This window comes from Cebus imitator, unplaced genomic scaffold (genome assembly GCF_001604975.1).
Source record: "Cebus imitator isolate Cc_AM_T3 unplaced genomic scaffold, Cebus_imitator-1.0 Scaffold53, whole genome shotgun sequence".
Taxonomy (NCBI): domain Eukaryota; kingdom Metazoa; phylum Chordata; class Mammalia; order Primates; family Cebidae; genus Cebus; species Cebus imitator.
This window is the reverse complement of record NW_016107368.1, coordinates 3,956,720-3,981,744: the sequence shown is the minus strand read 5'-3', so window position 1 is coordinate 3,981,744 and position 25,025 is coordinate 3,956,720. Positions and strand designations below refer to the sequence as shown.

At 44.8% G+C, this 25,025-nt stretch overlaps 1 protein-coding gene across 5 annotated transcripts in view; it reads left to right on the top strand.

Annotated features, from left to right (window-relative positions):
* The window catches only part of SAFB (scaffold attachment factor B), a 41,428-nt gene that overhangs the window by 1,195 nt on the left and 15,208 nt on the right, over positions 1–25,025 (top strand). For 4 of the 5 annotated variants that reach the window (XM_017528378.2, XM_037738407.1, XM_037738406.1 and 1 more), the window contains exons 2-9: positions 2,136–2,220; positions 14,100–14,164; positions 14,244–14,450; positions 18,264–18,326; positions 21,253–21,280; positions 22,219–22,729; positions 23,154–23,203; positions 23,912–24,006. In XM_017528378.2, the coding sequence (XP_017383867.1) occupies positions 2,136–2,220; positions 14,100–14,164; positions 14,244–14,450; positions 18,264–18,326; positions 21,253–21,280; positions 22,219–22,729; positions 23,154–23,203; positions 23,912–24,006 (1,104 nt within the window). Of the gene's footprint in view, positions 1–2,135; positions 2,221–14,099; positions 14,165–14,243; positions 14,451–18,263; positions 18,327–21,252; positions 21,281–22,218; positions 22,730–23,153; positions 23,204–23,911; positions 24,007–25,025 lie in introns of those variants that run through there. The other variant, XM_037738408.1, reaches the window with a different exon arrangement.

Below are 25,025 nucleotides of genomic sequence, written 5' to 3'. Positions count from 1 at the left end.
CCCCCTCCCCACTTGTAAGAAGAAAAACGACAGGGCTTTGGTTTGGGGATTGAATAAGGTTGCGTGGAGCAGGCTTGGCGTGCTGCCTGGCGCCTGTAAACACTCGGTGTGTGGTTGTCATCACGATTCGCTTCTCCTCTCTGTGCCACCAGGAGTCGTCACTTGCAGATTGGGGCCTCTAAGTGCTGCCCCTTGGGGGATTCGGAGGGATGCCTTGGAAAGCAGAGGCAAGCAAAGGTTGGCCACCTTCTGCTTCTCCTGCGCTTTCGTTATGCCTGTCGGTTTCTTTCCCTGCTTTTCTTCCACCTGGCTACTCTGGGACCTCTCCCCCATCGTTGCTCCGCCTGGCCGCCCACCCCCAGCAGCCTCTGCCGGCAGTGAGGCTGGTGACACATTCCTCCATCCTGGCTCCGGAAGTACGGAGATCACAGGGCTGCTTTATTAATTGGTGATGAGAAGAAGTAGGGATTATTAATATTTTTTTTTTCCTAATGAGAACTCCTGGGCTCAGGAGTGGATAGTTGTCTTGCCCAGAGTCACGTGGGCTTTTTAAAATTTGCTCAAGCCTGTGTGTTTCTCTTCACTGTGGATTCTCTGTTTACTCAGACAAGGCAGGAAGTTCATCGATCCACATAGTTACCCAGAGAAAATGCAGAGCGGAGATTGGCGGTTGGGCAGGTGTGGTGCCCCACCCCCAGAGCCTTAAGTAAGCTAAATGGAGAGGATTTATTCTTTTTTTCTCCCAGTCTGGTCCATGGGCCTGCAAAGCTGCTTGGATGGCACTGAACCCTTCTGTGAAGCTGGTGACTGAGACTTCCATCACTCACTATTGTCTCTGAGACCACAGATTTGTTCCTCTTTCCTTCTCCTTCTTTTCATTGTCTTCGAGATGTCCCAAAACACAATACAGCCAGCCCATGTCCCTGCCTGCCACTCACCCATGCCAGTCTGGAGTTTGTGATCTCCATCTCTTCCCGCCCTGTCATCCTGTTGGTGGCCCTTTCTTGGTTTGCTTTTCCAGGAAGGGCAAAAGAGCACAAGGTGGAAATGGGACTCCTCCTGCCTAGGGCATTGCTTCTTTTCTCCTGGTGACGTTTCACAGTTGTCTGTCCAGGGAAAAGGGGAAGGGACTTTGTGATTGTACTTTTCTTTGATCCCGGGAAAGAACTTCAGTCCCTTTTCTGGCTTCTGAGAGGAGAGATTTTTGTTGCTGCGGGTAAAGATGAGTTGTGGAATCCCCAGGCCCGATCTCAATGAGACTTACCCAGCTGGGAAACGTTGAGGCTTCCAAACCTTTGCAGATAAAACACAGTACATGAAATGATGTAAACAAAACCTGTGCTCGTGGGATAGGAGAGTAAAGACTGAAAAAGTTATCAGTAAAACTTAACTGGAAGCCCAGATTCTAGGGATGCCATCGTGATTGACATATTGGGAACTGATGGCTTAGCTGGTGCCAGGCACTGTGATGAGTGTGGGCGCAGTTGAAATGAATGACAGAGTCTTGGGATGGGAGGCTGGGCGTGCCTAGAAATTCTTATAATTCAGTATCCGATGAGGCATGATCACGTGGTGGTTGAGAATGAGGTCTTTGAAGTCAGTTGTGAATGTACATGATGGGGATCGGATGAGGCGATGCGTGTCGTGACGGGTGTCATGTGTAACACCCAGTAGGAACCCAGCCAGTGAGCGTTAATATTCCATCCACACGGTACTGAGTACAGGCACGGCATGGAGAGAGTCCCTGGAGGGTTAAGAATATTTTGTGGGTAAAGTCAGAAGAAATTGGAGAGTGTGCCTTTCCCTTTTTAAGTTCTTCTGGGCTTAGGAAGAAGATGGACCAGATAAGCCTACTGTTTGTTGAGTGCTTCCATTTCATGGCTAATAGCGTCCTCACAAACACTGAGTACCTAAGTAAACTCGCCTGGGACCACCCAGCTAAGAACTGGTGGTATCAGTCAGCCTCTACTGTAGAGCAAGAGAACAGATGAGTGGATGGGCCACAGGCCCTGGGTGATGAGGGCGGCAGCAGCTTTTTGATCTCAAAAATACAGTTTCCTTGTCACTTGAAGGCCCTCTGAAAGCAGTTTGCATGCTGGCTTTTTGGATCAACTTTACTTTTCTCTTCTTTTTAGGCAATTGAAGATGAAGGTGGTAATCCTGACGAAATTGAAATTACCTCTGAAGGAAACAAGAAAACACCGAAGAGGTCCAGCAAAGGTATGGAAGATTTCACCAGCAAGTTTAAGTTAAAAGCTTTCTTCAAAACGAATTCATTGCTAATGTGCCTTGTGTACTTGTCTGTGTGTTGGACTTGTGAACCACTCTGAATCGGGAGCCTTCAAAAAAGCTTTGCATTTTCTTCCAAGATCTCTACTGTGTTTTGTTACCTTCGTGTCTGGGAATTCCAACAGAGGATGGAAGGAGTATTTTCTCCCTTGTTTTCCTCTGTAGATTGTCAGAGGTCCTTAAATAAGGAGTCTTTAGGGAGCCAGTCACAATGGCAAGTGCCTGTAATCCCAGCAGCTCAGGGGCCCCCGTGGTGGGAGGATCACATGAGCCTAGGAGTTCCAAGACCAGCCTGGACAACATAGCAAAACCCATCTCTACAAAAAAAGTTTTAAAGGCCAGGTGTGGTGGGGCATGCATCTGTGCTGCTTGAGATGCTGAGCTGGGAGGATTACCTGACCCCAGGAGGTTGAGATCAACTTGGACAACATAGGGAGACCCCTATCTCTACCAAAAAAGAAATTAGTCAGGCATTGTAGTATGTACCTATGGTCCCAGCTACTTTGGAGTTTCAGAAGGGAGGACCACTTTAACCCAAGAGCTCAAGCCTGCAATGACCTATGAATGTGCCACTGCACTCCAGCCTGGGTGACACAGCAAGACCCAGTCTCTTTAAAAAAAAAAAAAAAAAAAAATGGCCGGGCGCGGTGGTTCACGCCTGTATATCCCAGCACTTTGGGAAGCTGAGGTGGGAAATCAACTGGGTGTGGTGGTGTGCGCCTGTAGTCCCAGCTACTTGGGATGCTCAGGCAGGAGAATCGCTTGAACCTAGGAGGCGGAGGTTGCAGTGAGCCAAGATCATGCCACTGTACTCTAGCCTGGGCTACAGAGCAGGACTGTCTCAAAAAAAAAAAAGTGCTGGGCACAGTGGTTCACACCTGTAATCCCAACACTTTGGGATGCCAAAGCAGGAGAATAGTTTTAATCTAGAAGTTTGAGACCAGCCTGGGCAACACACCAAGACCCTGTCTCTATCTGCTGCCAAGAAAAAAAAATAGGCATCGAGGCACACATTTGTTTTCCCAGCAACTTGGGAGGCTGAGGCGGGAGGATCATTTGAACTCAGGAGTTCAAGGTTGCACTGAGCTATCATGGTGCCACTGAACACCAACCTGGAGTCCAAAAAGAGTATTTAGGACTGCTTGAGCCTCCTATTGCTCAGACTTGTTGAAAATAACATCCCTTTTAAATACCACCTGGCCAAAACAGAATTGTCGCTTTAACATTTCTTTTAAAAACTGCTTGCCGGGCGCGGTGGCTCAAGCCTGTAATCCCAGCACTTTGGGAGGCCGAGGCGGGTGGATCACGAGGTCAAGAGATCGAGACCATCCTGGTCAACACGGTGAAACCCCGTCTCTACTAAAAATACAAAAAAATTAGCTGGGCATGGTGGTGCGTGCCTGTAATCCCAGCTACTCAGGAGGCTGAGGCAGGAGAATTGCTTGAACCTGGGAGGCGGAGGTTGCGGTGAGCTGAGATCGTGCCATTGCACTCCAGCCTGGGTAACAAGAGCGAAACTCCGTCTCAAAAAAAAAAAAAAAAAAAAAAAAACTGCTTATACAGGCCGGGCTCAGTGGCTCACTCCTTTAGTCCCAGCCCTTTGGGGGGCGGAGGTGGGCGGATCACCAGCTCAGTAGATCGAGAGCATCCTAGCCAACATGGTGAAACCCCGTCTCTACTAAAAATACAAAAATTAGCTGGGCATGGTGGCACACACCTGTAATCCCAGCTACTCAGGAGGCTGAGGCAGGAGAATCACTTGAACCTGGGAGGCAGAGGTTGCAGTGAGCTGAGATCATGCCAGTGCATTCCAGTCTGGGCAACAGAGTGAGACTGTTTTGGAAAAAACTGCTTATACAGTAAAAGTCACATTCCACATGATATGTATGACTCCCCCGCCATCTTACCGAAATCTCCCTCGCCCCTCCTCCACACCCTGTGCTTTAGTCAGGCCCTGAACACGTGGTTTACTCTGTTGCCTCTGTGACTTTGCTCTGCCCACCATTCCCCATCTGTCTGCCTTAGAGACCCAGTTCCTCAAAAGACAACTGATCCGTCCCCCCAATAGCAACTAATCTCTTTGGGTCCTCTGTCCTCCCGTGGTGTAGTCCCTTATACCTTGGTTTAATATTTATTTCGTCATGCCTTTCTGTCAAGACCAGATTGTTGAGAACTGGAGCTGTGTCTTGCTTATTTTTCCTTCCCCCTCAATGGTTTAACTTGGTAACACTCAACTATTGGCTTAAGAAAGAATCACCCAAGGCCGGGCGCAGTGGCTCACGCTGTAATCTCAGCACTTTGGGAGGCTGAGGCCAGCGGATCACCTGAGGTCAGAATTTCGAGACCAGCCTGGCCAACATGGTGAAACCCCGTCTCTACTAAAAATACAAAAATTAGCTGGGCGTGGTGGAGGGCACCTGTTATCTCACCTACTTGGGAGGCTGAGTCAGGAGAAGTGCTTGAACCCAGGAGGCGGAGGTTGCAGTGAGCTGAGATTGCGCCATTGCAACAGCAAGACCCCATCCCCCGCAAAAAAAAGTAGTAGCCAAAGCTGAGCTTGTGGACCGAATGTTCTCTTGGTTCCTGTAGTTTTCCCTATCTGAAATGCTTGGGACCAGAAGGGTTTCAGTTTTTGGATTTGCAATATTTGCATACACATAATGAGATATTTTGGGATTGGGACCCAAATCTGAACACTAAATTTGTTTCTTATATACCTGAAGATAATTTTATATCATATTTTTGACAATTTTGTGCGTGAAACAAAGCTTTCACTAATGTTTTGACTGCAACCCACCACGTCGGATGTGGAATTTTCTACTTGTGGCAGTATGTCAGTGCTCAGAAGATTTCAGAGTTTTAGATAGGGATGCACAACCTGTAATTGAAGGCCCTGTTCTCAGAGCCCAAAACGAAATGAGATGATACTTGATGGTGAAGTATTGGGTTTCAATGTCTGAGAGGCGGGCCCCAGTGACAGCCGCAGTGCTTTGGGTAAGCACTGGGAGAACAGCAGAATGAAGTCACTTCATGATGCATTGTGTGCTTTTGCCTTTGCCCAAGTAAACTGCCAAGGCGAAGAGCCCCAGAAATCAATGGAGAAAGAAATTATAGTGGAAAAAAATGGAGCCTGTGGATCACCTTTCTTTTTTTTCTTTTCCTTCTGACAGAAACAAGTACTTGCACTACAGGCTTTTGTTGTTTTTGTTTTGTTTTTGAGATGGGGTCTCTGAAAAAATATTTCATTGTATTTGTCTGCATTTTTCTGCAGGTGAGGTTCTTGTTTGCATTTCTTTTGATAATTGGACATTTGTGTTGTCTGAATGGCCTTTTTATGCCCTTTGCCAATTTCCGTGCTGGGTTGTTTGTCTTATTGAGTTATGAGGACTCCATATAAAATGTTCCTATTGTTTTAATCTGTCACTTGATTGAACTTGCGGTATTTTGATCACTAGGTTTCTGGATTTTATATTGTGCTTTAAAAGTACTTCTTTGCTTTTAAATTATAAAAAATACGGCTCTTGTTGCATATAGAGAGAGTCTTATTTATGGTTTTATTTTTACATTTTACATTTGGAGGTTTAATTCATTTATAATATATTTTGCAGTTGATGTGAGGTAGGTAGGGATCAAAATACAAAACATTTAGGCTGGGCACACTGTTCACACCCATAATCCCAGCACTTAGGGAGGCCGAGGCGGGCGGATCACCTGAGGTTGGGAGTTCAAGACTAGCCTGGCCAACATGGTGAAATCCCGTTTCTACCAAAAATACAAAAATTAGCTGGGCGTGGTGGTATGCGCCTGTAATCCCAGCTACTCAGGAGGCTGAGGCAGGAGAATCACTTGAGCCTGGGAGGTGGAGGTTACAGTGAGCCGAGATCCTGCCAGTGTACTGCCGCCTGGAGAACAGTGTAAGACTCTGTCTCAAAAAACAAAAAGAAACACTTATCATCGGAAAGGTTACTCCTGCCCCTCCCAGTGAGCCTCTCTGCCCCACTCCTGCAAAAATAAACCATTCTAGAACTTCGTGTAAAATGGGGCCATGCGGCACTAGCACTTTTACGTCTCATTTGTTGTTTTGTTTTGCTTCTTTTGATTAGTTTTATTACAGAATTTTACGGTACGTTTTGATACCTGATAGGGCAGGTCTATAAGTTTTCTTGAGTTATTTTCAACTACTTTACCGGTAGGTTTAACCAAGTTTTTTTTTGTTTTTTTTTTTGTTGTTGGAGACAGAGCCTCGCTCCATTGCCAGGCGCCAGGCTGGAATGCAGTGGCTCAATCTCGGCTCACTGCAACCCCCGTCTCCCGGGTTCAAGCTCCTGCCTCAGCCTCCCAAGTAGCTGGGACTACAGATGTATGCCACCATGCCCAGCTAATTTTTGTATTTTTAGTAGAGACGAGGTTTTACCATGTTGGCCAGGATGGTCTTGATCTCTTGACCTTGTGATTCGCCTGCCTCTGCCTCCCAAAGTGCGAAGATTACAGGTGTGAGCCACCACGCCCGATCTTTACCAAGATTTTAACTGAAAATAGAATGACCTCTGTAATGAATGAATTCAAAATGATTTGAAATTCTAAAAAACATATCTCAAGTAATCTCAGTACTCCTCCACAACTGTGTTTAGCAGACTCTTGCGAAATAATTACCAGGGCTGCTCAAAGTGACTCTCGTCTGTAAGCCCAATAGTTTGGGACAACGAGGCAGAGGATCACTTGAGTCCAGGAGTTGGAGAGCAGCCTGGGTGACATAGTGAGACCCCCATTTCCCCCAAAAAATTAGAAAAATTTGGCGTGATGCCATGCACCTGTAGTCCCAGCTACTCAGGAGACTGAGGTGGCAGGATCACCCGAATCCAGGAATTTGAGGTTGCAGTGAGCCCTGATTGGCCTGAGATTGCTCTCCAGCCTGGATGACAGGGCAAGACCCTGTCTTGAAAAAATAAAATAATTACCAGGAAAGTAAATTTATCTGTAGTGACGTTATCACAATGTACAAATTAATAGGATGTTTTGTGGTGTTTGGGAATGTTTCGTAACTGGACATGCAAAATTGGCCTGTTTGCTTGGTTAAGTATTACCCAATCCTGTACTGCTGGCTTGTTTTGTTTTGTTTTTGTTCAGTTTGGCAATTTCATACTTAAGAAAAGTTGCAAAAATAATGCAAGGAATTCCTGTATACCCTTTACCCCAAGCACCTAAATGTTGGCATCTGACTACATTTGCCTTACCCTTTTCTCTGTATGTATATTTTTACTGCGCCGCTTGGTAAATTGCAAGGCGCATATGGCCCTTTGCCCTACATACTGCAGTAAAGCAAGGATATTACCTAACAGTAGATGTCCAGATCGAGAAATCAGCGTTGACACAACACTGCCATCTCGTCTTAGTCCTCATTTAGATTCAGTAGTTTGTTCCAATAATGTTCTCTGTAACTCAAAGAGGAAAAATGTCCAGAGTCATGCATTGCATCAGGTTGTCCTGTTTCCTTCATTTTTTCTTTTTTCTGTTCTCTGAGCAGGTGATTACTATTAAAGTTTTCCTCGATTTGAATTGTTTGGGGTTCCCCCCACCCCATAATAAGGATCAAGTTATATGTCTATCAGAAATACACCATACGTGTTGTAGTCCTGTTTTTCGTTTTGTTTTGTTTTGAAACAGGGTCTTGCCCTGTTGCCTAGGCCATAGTACAGTTGTGCAATCATAGGTCACTGCAATCCTGAATTTCTGTGCTCAGGCGATCCTCCCACCTTGGACGCTCAAAGTTGGGATTATAGACATGAACCGCCACGCCCAGTCTATATTGTCATCAGAGTATCCTCTCCAGAGGTACATGAGCCGCTACTGGCCATGTGAGCTGAGGTCAAATGCTATAGGCAACGTTTCTCCATTGGAAAGTTAGTATCTTCCTTTTCACAGTTATATGTGTGTGGAAGATACTTTAAGGCTGTATAAATATCCTGCTCATCCCTTGGTGGTTGCCAAACGGTGATTTTCTAATTTTGTTATTGTTTATTACTTGGTTTAGTATGATAAGGAATAGCTTGCCCTTTTTTCCCTCATTTATCTGTGATGATGCACAAGAATAACTAAAATTCTGGGGGGAAAATACAGGGATTTCTTCTAATTTTGATGATAGGGTATTGCACACATTGTAAAGTTGGAGGGTTTGTTCATTTAATGGTGGGGGAAGCTCTAGTGTGAAATAGAAATTTCAGCTAGTTTAGTACTTTTTATAGTGATAAGGAAGACCTGAAGCGAGAATAAAAACTGAGAAATGACAAAGGGAGAAATTTGGCTGCATAAAAGTTTTAAGTCTCTGTTAAAAGATATCATAAGGTATGCCACAGTCTGAGAGAAAATAGAGCACAGAGTAAGGAAGAAACGAATATCCAGAAAGCATTGAATGTTCTGACAAATCAATGAGGAAAACAAACAACACAGGCAACAAGGAGAAGAGACTATAAACAGGCAACTCGCAGATACGTGAAGAAGCACATGTGGCATAGAGACCAAAAGATTCCCTTGCTGCTAATTGGAGAAAAGCAAATTTTAAAATGACATATGACTTTTGCTTATCAAACTGTAAAAATGCACACAGTGCCTGTTCTCCCACATTGGCAAGGGCATGGGGATGGTGTTGGGGTGAGAGATGATAAATCACTGCAGCCTTTTTGAGAGGGCAGCTAAAGCAGGGAACTGCTATAGCGTGGAGTAAAATATGGAGATGGCTCAACATGCAGTACGGTAAAATGTCCAGGGCCTGCTAGTAGTTTCTGTAACTTGTTTTCATTACTCACCAACAGTAAGATTTCATCTCCATCACAAGCTTATTTCCATATGCATCATATAATGTACATAAAGACTCAAGACAGTGTCCTGAAGCATCGCCAAGCTGGTAACGTTGGTTACCTTTTAAGAGTACGGTGGGGAAAAGGGAAGGTATTACAGCTTTATACTTCCTATGCCTGGAAGGATGAATCTTCTATTACTGCAGTAAAGTTTAATGGGTATATTTGCATAATTAGGGGAGTGTGTGTAATGAACCACCCACATGCAGCCCTGGGTACTGTGCGAGCATCCCAGCAGAAGTCTGGGGCAGCAGAGTAAGTGGTAAGATTGGACAGTGTCTGAGATGGAAGCTTAACCAAAGGGAAGAGATGGAATTCCAGGCAGGGAGCTACGAACAGGCGACATGGTCATGCCTATAGTTGAGACCACAAACAAGGGTGAGGAGCTGAGGTAGGATTCGAGGAGCACATTGGCCTTGATATTAAGACAAATCAATGGCTCTGTAGTTTTTGCCATAGAGTTATACTTTTCCCAATTGCATTCATTTTTGGCTCTTTTAGACATGTTGGTTGTTTTTCTTCTCTGGAGAATAGTGTCTTAGTGTTGATGAATAAACATTTCAGTCAAGGATGTGCTTTATATATTGAAGATTAGACATTTTGAAGATTGTTATGTTCTCCCGACATTTCCAGTCACTTTTGACCTTGGGGGAGTTCTCCCTTAGGAAGGATTTGACTGCGGTATACCTTTACATACTGCTTGGGAGAAAAGTGGTCATAGAAGTGGAGAACCCTGATTCTGTTTAATGAAAATCTAGTGCCCTCCTTGAGGAAGAGAGAAACACAGTATGAAGGACAGCAAGTTTCTGATAAGTTACATAGATTTTTCCTAGTGTCTGGAATAGAATTGGACAGAAACCACTGTATGTATCATAGAATTGTCCCAGCAGCTTTATCAAATCATTCTGTGGAAATGCTGCTGTTGTCTCTTCCCAGCATGTTTACAAAGACCACTGGGTTGAGTTCCAGTTGGTTTGTATACCTTGAGGCATGTTTTGCCAAAGAAATAATGTTATAAAATGGGGATGGATTTCCCAGCCAGCTGACCAAAACATCATGTATTGAATTCTAGTTTAGTTTGATGGTCTCCTATCTTCGTAAATAAGGTAATTCTGAAAATATGAATGGAATTAGAATATAGAAAAATCAGGTAGCATATACCTAGATGTTGTAAGGAAATTCTTATCCCCAAGAGAGATTTTTTTTAAGCCCCAATTACAATATAAATGATTAGGTTTGAAATTTTTGTCCTTTGCTTTTATTTTTTCTCCCCTGGTATATTACACGTCTATCCAGTTACAAGAATAGTTTCTGGTATAGACAACTTAATGTCCTGTTCACTTTTTTTTTTTTTTCCTGAGACAGGGTCTGACTCTGTCACCCAGGCTGGAGTCCAGTGGCACGATCTTGGCTCACTGCAACCTCCACCTCCTAGGTTCAAGTGATTTCAAGTGATTTTCCTGTCTCAGCCTCCCGAGTAGCTGGAATTACAGGTGCCTGCTGCCATGCCCAGCTAATTTTTATATTTTAGTAGAAAAAGGGTCTTGCCATGTTGGCCAGGCTTGTCTCAAACTTCAGACCTCAAGTGGTCCACCCACCTTGGCCTCCTAAAGTGCTGGGGATTATAGATGTCAGCTACCGCGCCAGACCTTGTTTCCTTATACTACTTGAAACAACATGTAGCCTTTAAAATATTGATCTTCAGGCTGGATGTGGTGACTTGTGTCTGTAATCCCAGCACTTTGAGAGGGCCAAGCAGGAGACTCACTTGAGCCCAGGAGTTCAAGATCAGCCTGGGCAATATAGTGAGACCCCACTGCTACAAAAGTACAAAAATTAGCCAAGCATGGTGGCATGCACCTGTAGTCCCAGCTACTCAGGAGACTGAGGTGGGAGGATCCCTTGATGAGAAAAAGAGACTCTTCTTCACTGGGAAAGAGGCCTGGCAGAAAGTAGTTTTCCCAAGGTTGCGTGGCTGATCAGCTTTTCTCCCATGTTCTTGAAAAAGCTGAGCACCGCCTTCTATAAGGACCTCTAAAAAGCTCTGTCTGGCAGTAACTCTAAAACACAAAACTATGTATGTTACATTATGCCTTGCTTTTTGAGATGTGGTCTTCCATCATCTGTTTCATATATTTCATCCATGTGATTTTATTCTTCACATGGAAGACAGAGTTTAATTTGAGCACGCCTATTCTTGACACCAGAAATATCATTTTTGCCATGCCTAATGACTTCCATTTTTGCTTCAGTTCTGTTATTTCTAGTGTCATCATTTACACTTTTCTATTCTCTACTCACTTTTATCGTATATATGAAAAAGCAAAGGACCATATAAATACTGCTGTTTGGAGGAAGGTGCCTGCATGCCTATCCCTATGAACTGTTGCAAGTGTTACAAATCATCGATCAATAAGGTTGCACAAGGGGAGATGGGGGAAGTGACTTCCCTGTTTTTAGCGTTGTTGGCTGGCATGAGAAATATGAGCCTAAGAAGGTATGAAGCCTCTTGATGTTTTTTACATTTTTTTAAATTACTTAACTCTCTTTATTTTATTTATTTATTTATTTATTTATTTTGAGATGGAGTCTGTTACACGCTGGAGTGCAGTGGCACAGTCTTGTCTCACTGCAGCCTCTGCCTCCCAGGTTCAAGCGATTCTCCTGCCTCAGACTTCGGAGTAGCTGGGGTTACAGGCACATGCCACTGTGACCTTCTAATTTTTGTGTTTTTTGCTAGAGACGGGGTTTCACCATGTTGGCCAGGCTGTTCTCAAACTCCTAACCTCAGGTGATCCATCCGCCTTGACCTCCCAAAGTGCTGGGATTACAGGCATGAGCCACTGCACCCGGCCAGTATTTTCTATTTAGAAAAACGTGGTAATGGCACATATCTAAAACTAGAACAAGAGTAATAAATCACTGGAAGAGAGTGGAAACCAGCAAGGCCAGACATAAGTACGAATATAATATTGAGGAGGTCAACATTTTAAATTGGTCGGGGGCTAGTACTATTTAGTATATAGTGTTGGGAAATCCGTTTCCAAATGGGATAACTATTGGGAAAACAGTCTCGCTCAACATGAAACTGAGAGAATAAATGTTTAAAACCTCAAAAGAAGTAAATACAGGTATGTATCATTTAGCCTTCAGTGTGGAAGAGGGATTCTAAGCATGAAAGTAAAAACCATTTACATTTAGAAAACAATAGCTTTGGCCACATAAAAGGGAAATGGGCCAGGCACGGTGGCTCACGCCTGAAATCACCACACTTTTGGTGGCTGAAATCGGCGGATCACCTGAGGTCAAGAGTTTGAGACCAGCCTGGCCAATATCGTAAAACACCCTTCTCTACTAAAAATACAAAAATTAAACAGGTATGATGGTGCACACCTGTAATCCTAGCTACTCAGGAGGCTGAGAGAGGGTAATCGCTTGAACCCGGGAGGCAGAGGTCGAAGTAAGTTCATAGCACTGCCCTCTAGCCTGGGCAACAGAGCGAGACTCCATCCTCCACCCCACCCCCCCCAAAAAAAGAGTGAAATGTACTCAAAACCTAGAAACAAAATTAAAAGACTAGTAAAAAGAACTGGGAAAATACTTATTTTGTATATATGATATATACATTTCAAATGCTGGGGAATGAAACCAAAGTTTTTAACTGGGGAGGGTATTCGTCAGAAATTTTTAGAAAAGTACAGGTGAGGGCCGGGCGCGGTGGCTCAAGCCTGTAATCCCAGCACTTTGGGAGGCCGAGGCGGGTGGATCACGAGGTCAAGAGATCGAGACCATCCTGGTCAACATGGTGAAACCCCGTCTCTACTAAAAATACAAAAAATCAGCTGGGCATGGTGGCGCATGCCTGTAATCCCAGCTACTCAGGAGGCTGAGGCAGGAGAATTGCTTGAACCCAGGAGGCGGAGGTTGCGGTGAGCCGAGATCGCGCCATTGCACTCCAGCCTGGGTAGCAAGAGCGAAACTCCGTCTCAAAAAAAAAAAAAAAAAAGAAAAGTACAGGTGATCAACAACAAAAAGCAAATGACTCAAAGCAATTTGAATAGTCAGGGGATAAATTTGTGTTAATACAAGTATTCCTTTTTTTACATAGAATATTGGCAAAGATAAAGAAAAAATAGCAAGTTTTAACAGCGGTTCAGAAAGATTGGCACTTTTTAATTCGCTGTTCGTGGAAATGTATAAGTTGAAAAAACCTTCCTCTGCAGTTTTGTTTTGTTTTGTTTTGTTTTGTTTTGTTTGAGACGGAGTCTTGCTCTGTCACCAGGCTGGAAAGCAGTGGCGTGATTTTCATTCAGTGCAACCTACACCTCTCAAGTTCAAGCAGTTCGCTCTTCGAGTAGCTGAGATTACAGGCATGCGCCACCACACCTAACTAATTTTTTGTATTTTTAGTTGAGACCAGTTTTTGCCATGTTGGCCAGGCTGGTCTCAAAACAACTGACCTCAAGTGATCCGCCTGCCTTGGCCTCCCAAAGCGCTGGCATTATAGGCATGAGCCACTGCACCCAAGCCCCTCTGGAGTATCTTGATAGTATATGGGATTTTTGGATTTTTTTGTTTTGTTTTGTTTTTAAGCATTTAAAATGTCCATACTCGGTGGGGCGCAGTTTGTGTGGAAAAGCATGTTGCTTAACTAAAAGGCAGCATGTTTGTGACAAATGGTTTTCTTCCCTCAAACAAGGACACTTAGAATGGGAAGAAGGGCAGAGCTGAGGACAGGTCTGACCCTGTTCAACTTTACTAAGAACCTGTTTCCCACACTTCTGCTTCCACAGCTCACTGACAAGAATAAAACTTCTTCTGCTTAGGGGTGGGGCAGGGCTGTCTTGTCTGGTATGGCCTGGATTAGGAAGTGTCTACTCGTGTAGTGCTCAGGGCATTGTTGTTTCTGTAAAGAGCATATCATTGATCTCATGCTGTAAATGCTTCTGTCTTCAGGGCGCAAACCAGAAGAAGAGGGTGTGGAAGATAACGGGCTGGAGGAAAACTCTGGGGATGGACAGGTATGTGTGGCCTTGCTTGGTCAGCTTGGTGGGTGGACCAGCGGCGGTCACGTGATGGTTTGGTCTGGTTATGTCACAGGAGGATGTTGAGACCAGTTTGGAGAACTTACAGGATATCGACATCATGGATATCAGTGTGTTGGATGAAGCAGAAATTGATAACGGAAGCGTTGCAGATTGTGTCGAAGACGAAGATGCTGATAACCTCCAGGAGTCCCTGTCCGATAGTAGAGAGCTAGTTGAAGGGGAAATGAAAGAGCTTCCGGAGCAGCTTCAGGAACATGCTGTAGGTAACCAGCAATGTCTCTAGAATGTGCCCTGAATGTGTCAGTTCCACAATTAAAATAGGTGATCCGTTTTATTTTAGGAAGTAAGTTTTTCCTGTAATGCCAGTTCAGTAGAATAGGGTCAGTTGGTTCAGGCGATTGGGAAACACACTTTGCTTTGTTGAAAAGTGAAGTCTTATGACATTCACACGTACTGGCCTTCCATTTGCAGCATACAGTATGAGACATTTTGAGGATAACCATTGAGACCCGTCCTGTTGCAGAACTTGATCTGTGGTGTTATGGCCTACATGCTTTAAAACATTGAAAGGAAGAGGTTAGAAGTTGTTTTCCTGTTAAGAAGTAATTATTGAGCTGAGCACCTTGATGCATTCCTGTAATCCAGTGACTCAGAAAGCTGAGGCAGAGGGAGCAGCCCAGGAGTTCAGGGCTGTACTGAGAGCCACAATTATGCAGGTGACAGAGCCCCACAGAAAACCCTATCTCTTGTTAAGAAGAAAAAGAAGCACCAGTTGATTCCCACCTAAGAGTTAACATCTAATAAAACTGCTTTTAAACCTTAGTTTTTTTCCTGTTAGAAACATATCAAATAGATAGTAAGATGACAGTGGGTAGTATTTCCTGAATACTACCTGCCAGGCATTAAGCATTATGCCTTTTTTGTTTTTGTTTTTTGTTTTTTTGAGACAGAGTTTTGCGCTCGTTGCCCAGGCTGGAGTGCAGTAGCGCACTCTCAGCTCACTGCAACCTCCGCCTCCCAGGTTCAAATGATTCTCCTGCCCCAGCCTCCCAAGTAGCTTGATTTACAGGCACCCACCACCAAGTGCGGCTAATTTTTTGTATTTTTTAGTAGAGACGGGGTTTCACCATGTTGGCCAGGCTGGTCTTGAACTCCGGACTTCAGGTGATCCTCCAGCCTCAGCCTCCCAAAGTGCTGGGATTACAGCTGTGAATCACCACACCTGGCCTGTGCCCTTTAATTCTTTTAATAGCAACACAAGGTGGGTGTTGTCCCCATTTTCATTTGAGGAAATTAGGAAGGCAAGAACTAAAAAATATCTCCAGATGACACACAGCTCATAAGAACTAAGATCAGCTAATTCCAGAGGCCATATACTTAACTCACGTATGACATTGTCTTGGTGCCATTAATTTGATATTAATTTCATTTACCTGAGGACTAATGTTTGTCAGACAGAAAAGTGATGCAAATGGAAAGCTGTGGGGTGTCTCTTTGGCGCCCTTGATGTGTTGGCCTGTTCGGGGGGCCCATTCTTGTCCTGGTGCTCAGGTCTTCCACAGTGAGCATTTCTCCGGTCTTGGCGGACAGAAGCCTTGTTCTATGCCAGTCAGTCTGCTTCTCCATCTCCTCAGAACACTTTTGCATTTCCTCTTGGAACTGATTCTGAGTATCCAAAGAGGTGGCAGATTGTCGTATTTGAATGGGGGATTCCCGTCTGAGAAGCGCCTGAGAGTTATTCTGATACAAATAGGGTGTGCAATTTTTGGTGAGTCCCATTCACCAGCTTCTAAAAAGGCATAGTGGAAACACTTGCATAGCAGCAGGAATTACTTACCCTTCCTGAATGGCTGCATTTTCTTAAGGTTGGTTTTTTTTCCCTCCTAAGTAGAAAGTGATGCATTCTGTAACAAAAGCTGGAAACATCCTAAATGTCTGGAAGCAGTATAGTTTTAAGAGATGAGGCCAGTGCAGTGGCTTGGCCGGGCGCAGTGGGTCATGTCTGTAGTCCCAGCACTTTGGGAGGCTGAGCCAGGCGGATCATCTGAGGTCAGGGGTTTGAGACCAGCCTGGCTAACATAGTGAAACCCTGTCTCTACTCAAAATAGAAAATTACAAAATTAGCCAGGAGTGGTAGCCCATGCCTGTAATGTCAGCTACTCGGGAGGCTGAGGCAGGAGAATCGCTTGAATCAGGGAGGTGGAGGTTGCAGTGAGCTGAGATCATGCCACTTCGTGAGACTCAAAAAAAAAAAAAAAGAATTGAGAGCGTAGATTCTGGAGTTCAGCTGATTTCTGTGTGTCCTTGGACAAACTCCTTAACCTCTGCTCCTCAATTGCGGAAGATTCAGATTCAGATTCAGATACACGTAACGCAGAAGTCATTAAGTTGGCTCTCACCTGGTTTTTTGGGAGGATTTTGTTTTGTTTTGTTTTGCTTTGCTTTGCTTTTTTTTTTTCTTTCTTCAAGACAGGGTCTTATTGTGTAAATGAAGTTTTGTGAGGACACACCTATTGATAATGTTGTCTGTGGCTCTTTTTGTGCCGTAGTGTCAGAGATGAGGAGTCCTGACTCATCTGTGCCGCAGTTCTGTTCTGAACAATTGACCGTGCAGCTCTAACAAAATGCTTCCTGGCCTAGAGCAATGCCTAGCATATAGAAAGCACCATAGAGTTAGTATGAAATGTACTACGACCACAAATACAGTTCTTACTGCTATGTAACCATCGAAGTGAACTAAAACCATCTCCAAAAGAGAAGCAAAACTCGGGGAGGGTTCAGAATGGCCTGCTGCCTCTCATGCAGATGTAGAAGGGGAGGTGGTCTCAGGCACTTAAACACGTCTATAGCATATGCAGTGGCACTGCCTGGCAGGAAGAAAGGAGCAGTGGAGAGTGGTTTCCAGGGAATGGGCTTTTGAACCTTTTGAGTCTTTTGATCACGAATGTGTCTTTCCTAGTGAAGTAAAACTGATAAAAATACATGCTGGTTATAAAATATCTGAAAAAAATCTCCCCCTTAAAAATATTTCAAACCTCAGGGCTTTATAGCAGATGGCCAAATTGGTTTCAGTCACAGATTATCTGAACCCCCTTTCTTTCTTTGGGGAATCCTTTGCCTTATTGGGCAGAACCTGCTTCTTAGAATAAAAGCTATTCTTCCCCTGCAGGTGGGGCATAGGATATTGCCAGTCCCGAGCTCCTCTCCCCACACTCGGATTTGGAAGTTGGTGCTAGGAGATGCTGTTCCATTGAGGGAGGTACCTACCCCAGGGGCAGCAGGCCCCACATCATCAGCATCCAGGCTGGGTGAGCAGTGGTGGCTGAAGGCTCCACTTCAGCAGGACTAGCCATTGCTCCTGGAAGAACAGCCCTCAAACCCTGTGCCCAGACACGTTTAGAGAGAATCTATGTACTACCTCATTTTAATCTCTTTTCTATTTGATTTAGACTTTTTTCTTTTGGTTTACATATTTAAAAACCTACACAGATAGCATTTTAGTAGGTTTCCTAGTCTGTGTTGACATACAACATTTCTTTCAGTTTAGCTGCAATTATACTATATTGGTGTTTCGATTTCTGCCCTTGGTTTAAATTTTGTTATAAATTATTTTTCACGGCTGTTCATTTTTTTTTTTTTTTTTTTTTACATGGAATGATGCTAGGTATTATACATACAATTTTTTTTTTTTTTCTTTTCCACAGAGTATCACTATGTCGCCAGGCTGGAGTGCAGTGGCTTGATCTGGCTCACCCCAGGATCTCTGCCTCCAGGGTTCAAGCGATTCTCCTGCCTCAGCCTCCTGAGTAGCTGGGGCTACAGGCACGCACCACCATGCCAAGCTAATTTTTGTACTTTTTAGTAGAGATGGGGTTTCGGTTTCACCATGTTGTGCAGGCTGGTCTCAATTTTTTGACCTCATGATCCCCTCTGCCTTGGCCTCCCAAAGTGCTGGGATTACAGGTGTGAGCCACCATGCGTGGCCAGCTGTTCACTTTTCATTGTACAGATGGACCATTACTTTGTGTTATTCTTGGTTTGATGAACTGTATTTTCTCCATTTATTTTATAGATGGAGGACAAAGAAGCTATAAACAATTTAGATACTTCATCATCTGACTTCACTATATTACAGGTAAACTGTTTTATGACTAAGTCATTTTAGAATGAACGATCGGACCATAATTTCTGGAAACCATTTCAGATACCATATACCAGTTCCAGCTAATAATCACCACAAGGATTGTTTCCTTTGTTAAGGTCTTTAGGGGGTGTTTGCCTTCTGCTTTCCTCCAAATATAATGTACACATTGTGAGGGATTTATCTCTAGGCTTCGACGAGTGGCCTCCAAGGCTGTGGCTTACCAGCAGTGATTAGAGACATGTTTTGTGGCATTCTTGTTAATTTCATTGCTGGGCGGAGTGGGGGTATGTGGGGGAGATGGCAGTCTGTCTTATCTACTCTGGGTGGCATCCCCTGCAGAAAGACGATTTGATGAGACAGCAAGGGGCCATATCTGCCTAGAAAAGATGAATAGGGTCCAGATGGGGATTGAGGGTTGACAGCCCTGCTGGGAAGGTGGGGCCTCGGGTTCTCGTCTTGTCTTTGGGAAGTTTTTTTTTTTAACTGAAATTGCCCAGATTTCTTTTAATGACGGTACATCCTGCCTGTTTCATTAGCTTGTATGTAAATATTGAATTTAAGATGAGAACAGATGAGATGAGAACTTCCAGGTATGATTTTTATATTTGTGGGTCTTGAGTTTTCTTTTTCTCCCCCAGCCTTCATAGATATAAATTGTTAGAACATGCTTACCTAGATAGCTATCTAATTCTTAGGAGAACTTTTTGTGGAGAAATTGAGATAAAGTCAGCTCTTGCCTAGCCTTTTTGGTTTTTTTTCTCTCTCTCTTTTTAAATGTCATCTATGCTATTGTAATTAGATACCACCTTCTGGAGAAGATCTCCATTTACTTCTGCCAAGCAAGGGTAAGGGAGATACTGGAAAGCCAGAGCTCCAGCCTTGAGGAAGGCGCAAATCTCAAGAAAATCTGGTGAAACCCAGCTCGCCTTTAGCGCTGACGTCTCTCCACCTTCGAGTTGACATAGCCATTCCTGACTCAGACAGGAGGGGCCTGATCTTGTCACTTTCTCCAGGGTCTTTCTTGGTCACAGTCTCCCATGTTAAAATGGGAAGCATACAGTCTCTCCTAAACAAATAGGAATACATTTGCTTCTCTAGAGAAAATGAGGGAGAATTATTCTGCCAAGATTGATCATTTGCTTCAGTCATGTGATCTGAATTCCCAGCATGGGGTAGAGTACATGGGGGAAAAAACTGATTAAAACCATGAGGAAAGTGTACAGTTTTGTTTGTTTGTTTGTTTCCCTGAGACGGAGTCAGCCAGGCTGGAGTGCAGTGGCATGATCTCACCTCACTGCAACCTCCGCCTCTCGGGTTCAAGCAATTCTCCTGCGTCAGCCTCCCGAGTAGCTGGGATTATAAGTGCCCGCCACCATGCCCAGCTAATTTTTGTATTTTTAGTAGAGACGGGGTGTCATCATGTTGGCTAGGCTGGTCTTGAACTCCTGATCTCATGATCCACCTGCCTCGGCCTCCCAAAGTGCTGAGATTACAGGTGTGAGCCACCACACCCAGCCAAATGTACAGTTTCTTAGAGCATCCTGGAATGGCAGGGCAGTTCCCAGGAGAAGTTATAATTCAGTCACACCTACTTACTGGGTATATATGAAGCCCCTGTGGCATTATATGTGAAGCCCCATGTGTCAGGTGTGGCATTAACTACCAGGTTTATGCAGATAAATGAGAAAGAAGGATGGTCCTGTGCTCATGGGGCCCGCCCTTCCCATGTGAAGGCCACATGTTAAAGTATTGGAAGAGGCCTGGCCTGGCGGCTAACATTGCAGACCCACACTTGTACGGCCTTTGCTCAGAGCCTGTCTCTGCTTCCCACCTGCTGTGTGTCCTTGCGCAAGTTACTCAGTCTCTCTGATCATAGTCTTAAAAAGAAAGGTGCTATCATTAGGACCAACCTCTTGCGACCGATGACGAGTCTATGTGTATGTAGTTGCTTACATTTGTGCCTGGAACCTAGTCAGTGCTCATCAGTGTTGGCTGGAATTCCAGAGAAGTATACCTTGTATGCACAGGAAACGGGACAGGGGGGGTCACATCGTGTTGGAAAAGTTCCTTTGCTTAGTGGCGCACAGCCCGGCTGGAGTTGGGTTAGAGAGGGATCCCTTAGGGGAAAGCCTTCCTAAAAGGAGATGCTACTGACCTGAATACTGAGGGATGTATATGACTTGGATGGAACAGGGCAGGGGAGGGCTGGGCCTGTCAGGGAGGGAGGTGGTATAGGGATCCATTGTCTGAAGGCCACAGAGGGACATGTGCTCACTGTGGACACAAGATGCAGAGAGATGGGATGCGGGTAATACAAGCAAAATAGGCAAGGAGAGCACCAGCCTGAGTGGACAGAGCTTCCTGTTAAGAGTCAGAATGACTTCTGGAGCTGGCCTGGTGAGGACATAGATTGGAAGAGGAAATAAAGGAGGAAGGGTATTCACAGAGGTATTCATGCTGGTACCACCATGCAAAATAAAAGGAGTCAAACCACCTGTACCATATTCCCTCAGTCTTTTGATTATCAGAAAGTTATCTTAGCTTCATTCAGTGAAAAAGTCACTGTTAACGTGCCATGCATTCCTCTAGACGCTAACAATAGAAAAATAGAAACACTACTCTCTGGATTTGAGAGTTCAATTTAGAGGAACAGGCATGCATGTGATGAGTGCTTCACTCTGAAGTGAGATCAGTGCCGGCCCCCTGCAGGGGAGACTGGATGGCAGGTGAGCTGCGTTGAAGTGGATGCCAGTGTTGTGGGCTCTTTCCTAGAATAAGGAGGTTTTCCACCTCTTGTGTTTGTGAGTTTCCATCCCTGTATTTTTTTAATTCCCTCTTTAGTTATTCTTGGATTTAGTTTTAATAAACTGTAGGTGTCATCCATCTGTCAGAGTCTTATTTATGTTTTTTCTTGCAGGAAATTGAAGAGCCATCCCTGGAGCCAGGTACTGTTAAATGAAAAACTTACCAGCGGGGGTTTGGAACCATTCTAGTTTTCCACCTTCTCTAATTGGAATTCTTTGATTTTAAAAAAGTTGCCTTACTATAGTATACATTGTTCTAAAGGTTTACAGTCCAAAACCTACCAGGATCATAGAGATTGGAAACCCAGCCATATCACCAGATCTGTGAAAGTGGCTCACTTGTCATTTTACAAAATGTATCAGTGAGATGAGAGCATCTCATGCCTTTTTGAATATCAACAGCGTTGAAGCATACATAGAGTTCCACATGCCTTTCTTGAGAGCTAATACCTCTACACCCACAAAACAGATCTTGTGATATTGGGCAGTAGCTTAATTTTGTGGTTTTTAATTGAGGCAGCTCAGGCAGTGGTAGGGAGATACATTTTAAAACATAAATTTGAGACATAACTGGATTCCAGAAGAGGAAAGAGTGTCTTCATGAGAATTCCAAATACTGTTCACTTTCTGGACTGCAAATATCTCAGCACGGATGGAAGAGATTCTGGTTTTCATGTTGGACTGTTCTGTTAAAAGAAATTCAAAGAAATTTGGAAATTGAGCTGTTCAGTGAATGGTGATACATTCAGTTAAGCAACTTGGACTTTGGAAGCTAAATTTGGAAGAGTCATATCTAAACGACGACAGAATGAAGACTCTCAAGAATCAGCCAGAAGGTTTTGGGGGTTAAATCTCTGGGATGCTTTTCTCTTCCGTGTAGCGTAGAGGCTTACCTAGAGGCGGTCACAGCGCAGGTAGTGTAACCAGTGTAACTTTGTGTACCCGCGGGTTTTCCAATCTCTGTGTAGCTAGCAGTTCTCTTCGTGTTAGTGTGGCAGCCGTGCCAGTTCCACATTTGTGATTGCTTTATTTCCCTGGTAATTAAACCTTGTGCCATTCTATTCCTGTTAAATCCGTAGAAAATGAGAAAATACTCGACATTTTGGGGGAAACTTGTAAATCTGAGCCAGTAAAAGAAGAAAGTTCCGAGCTGGAGCAGCCCTTTGCACAGGACACAAGTAGCGTGGGGCCAGACAGAAAGCTTGCGGAGGAAGAGGACCTATTTGACAGCGCCCATCCGGAGGAGGGTGATTTAGATTTGGCCAGCGAGTCAACAGCACACGCTCAGTCGAGCAAGGCAGACAGCCTGTTAGCGGTAGTGAAAAGGGAGCCCGTGGAGCAGCCAGGCGATGGCGAGAGGACGGACTGTGAACCTGTAGGGCTAGAGCCAGCAGTTGAGCAGAGTAGTGCGGCCTCCGAGCTCGCGGAGGCCTCTAGCGAGGAGCTCGCGGAAGCGCCCACGGAAGCCCCAAGCCCAGAAGCCAGAGATAGCAAAGAAGACGGGAGGAAGTTTGATTTTGAAGCTTGTAATGAAGTTCCTCCGGCTCCTAAAGAGTCCTCAACCAGTGAGGGCGCTGATCAGAAAATGAGGTTTGTTTTTTCTCAGTTTTAGACCAGACGCTATCTCCTTTTCATTGGTCATTTAATGACACACATAAGCTGTTTTTTCTGCAATTGGCCAGCCAGACTGACGAAATTGTAGTTTTGCTTCTAAAGAATGTTTTATTTCTCTTTGTGTATTTTACACTGATTACATAATCTTTTTTCTTTTCTCAACCTATCATGGTTGTGTTCTTTAATTCTTCCTAATTACCTTTAGCCCAGCAGAATTAATTAACTCCTGTGGGTCTGAAATCTTATGGTTAGGTCAGATTTGCAATACAAGTTTGTCGGGGTTTCATTTTTTCAGAACTAAATTTCGGGTAGGTATGCAACCTCAGCACGAATTTTATGGTTTTGAGTTTGTTTCCGCTATGCTTCTTCCTTGCGGAATGACATTGTCTTTTGTCTCTAGTTCTCCGGAAGATGACTCGGATACAAAAAGGCTTTCCAAAGAGGAAAAAGGTAGGTCACCTCGGCGACACCAGTCCCTTGGAGCATGTATGGCCTAGACAGTGGCGGGTATTTGATTCTGGCTCATTGCATACCGCGCTCCTTACCCAAGAGACTCCTGAGACTTTCTTGCAGTCTTTCTCCTTCTCTGCTGTTAACTCTACAGCTTCTGGGTTATAGGAAGCAAACCAGGTCCTAAGAATTAATAGGTTGATTTTGTGCAGACCCTTGCTTCAGAGTGTGTCGGGAGCACATTCATCCTGTAACCTTTCATTAAATCCATTAACCGAGACGTAATTTTACCCTACCAAATTCCTTCTTGATCCGTGTTCTAAAGGAGTTAAAACGTGGGATAGATACACAGCCATCGATGGAGACAGAGAAATGGGATGCGTTGTCGACATCGAGGTTGACTGTTTTGCTACGTGGCCACTGCAATTCCTCCTGTAATTAAGCGATTGCTGACTTTCTTAGGAAACCTCACATGGTCCTGACAGCCCAATTCAGTATTGTGATGGGCCCTGTGGCAGTGCTGCTGGGCCTGGTGTTGCACTGGAGGGTCTTGGTGAGGACAGTGGTCAGGCCCACGGCTCTGTTTGGTTTTTAGTGCTGCCACTGCCTCGGGAAAAGTGGAAACCATGTCAGGTTTGGAAAGGTTGTCTCTAAGTCTTGAGATCTTGCGGGTATTTGGCTTTTGACTAGAACTTTCTTTTGAAATAGGTCGCAGCAGTTGTGGTAGAAATTTCTGGGTTAGTGGACTCTCTTCTACAACCAGAGCTACAGATTTGAAGAATCTTTTCAGCAAATATGGGAAGGTAAGTGCTAGAGCTTTTCTGGAGAAGATACTTTGAGACCACTGTTGTGTGGCCTTTACATGCAGATCCTCTTCCCCTCAGTGAGTTCTTAGAAAGATACCAGCAGTTTACGCTTGCTGGTGGCTGGGGAGGGTCTGCCACTCCATGGCTAGAGGTGAGAGTGGTGTGGAAGCTTCCAGAGCCCACATCTCTGCTGTATTTCTCCCCTTCTCTGCAAGCTTGCCCCCTTCCCTGTGATGGCTTGTGGATCCGTTTCTCTGTCCTCAGGACGTCGTACTCAGGCTGGGCTGCCAGGGTAGGCAGATGGGGATGCTAGTCAGCATGCCTGAGAGGCAGTGGTATTCTTAGAACAGTGTTTGTGGTGCCATAACTCAGAATTCAAGAACAAGGACCCTGGAGTCTGATGATGGGGGTCCCCTGACCACAGGTGTGTTGCGTCCATTGACTGAACCTCACCTCAGCAGCTGGGAGCTCTCAAAGTTGCTGCCTCAGTTCACCTCTGGGGGCAGTTCTAGCCGCCTCTTGTCTGCAGCACCTGCCTTTCTCAAGCCCATGAAGGTGGAGCTGATGGCACCAGCTCCGCACTCCCGGTGCCCGACGTGGCCGCCTGGCCCTCCCTGTGCTTTCTCCCTCCTCTCCCCTCAGTGTTTCCCAGACTTGCCTCCCAGATAGCCTCCTGCATCCAGGGCTCCTCATCTCTCACATTCAGTTACGGGACAGCCAAAGGAAGGAGTCCAATCCTTTATTTTGCACAGTGATGGTTCATTCAACACATTGCAATATAGAAAACCAAGTGTTTGCCAAGTGCGGTGGCTCAAGCCTGTAATCCCAGCACTTTGGGAGGCTGAGGCGGGTGGATCACGAGGTCAAGTGATCGAGACCATCCTGGTCAACATGGTGAAACCCCGTCTCTATTAAAAATACAAAAAAATTAGCTGGGCATGGTGGTGCGTGCCTGTAATCCCAGCTACTCAGGAGGCTGAGGCAGGAGAATTGCCTGAACCCAGGAGGCGGAGGTT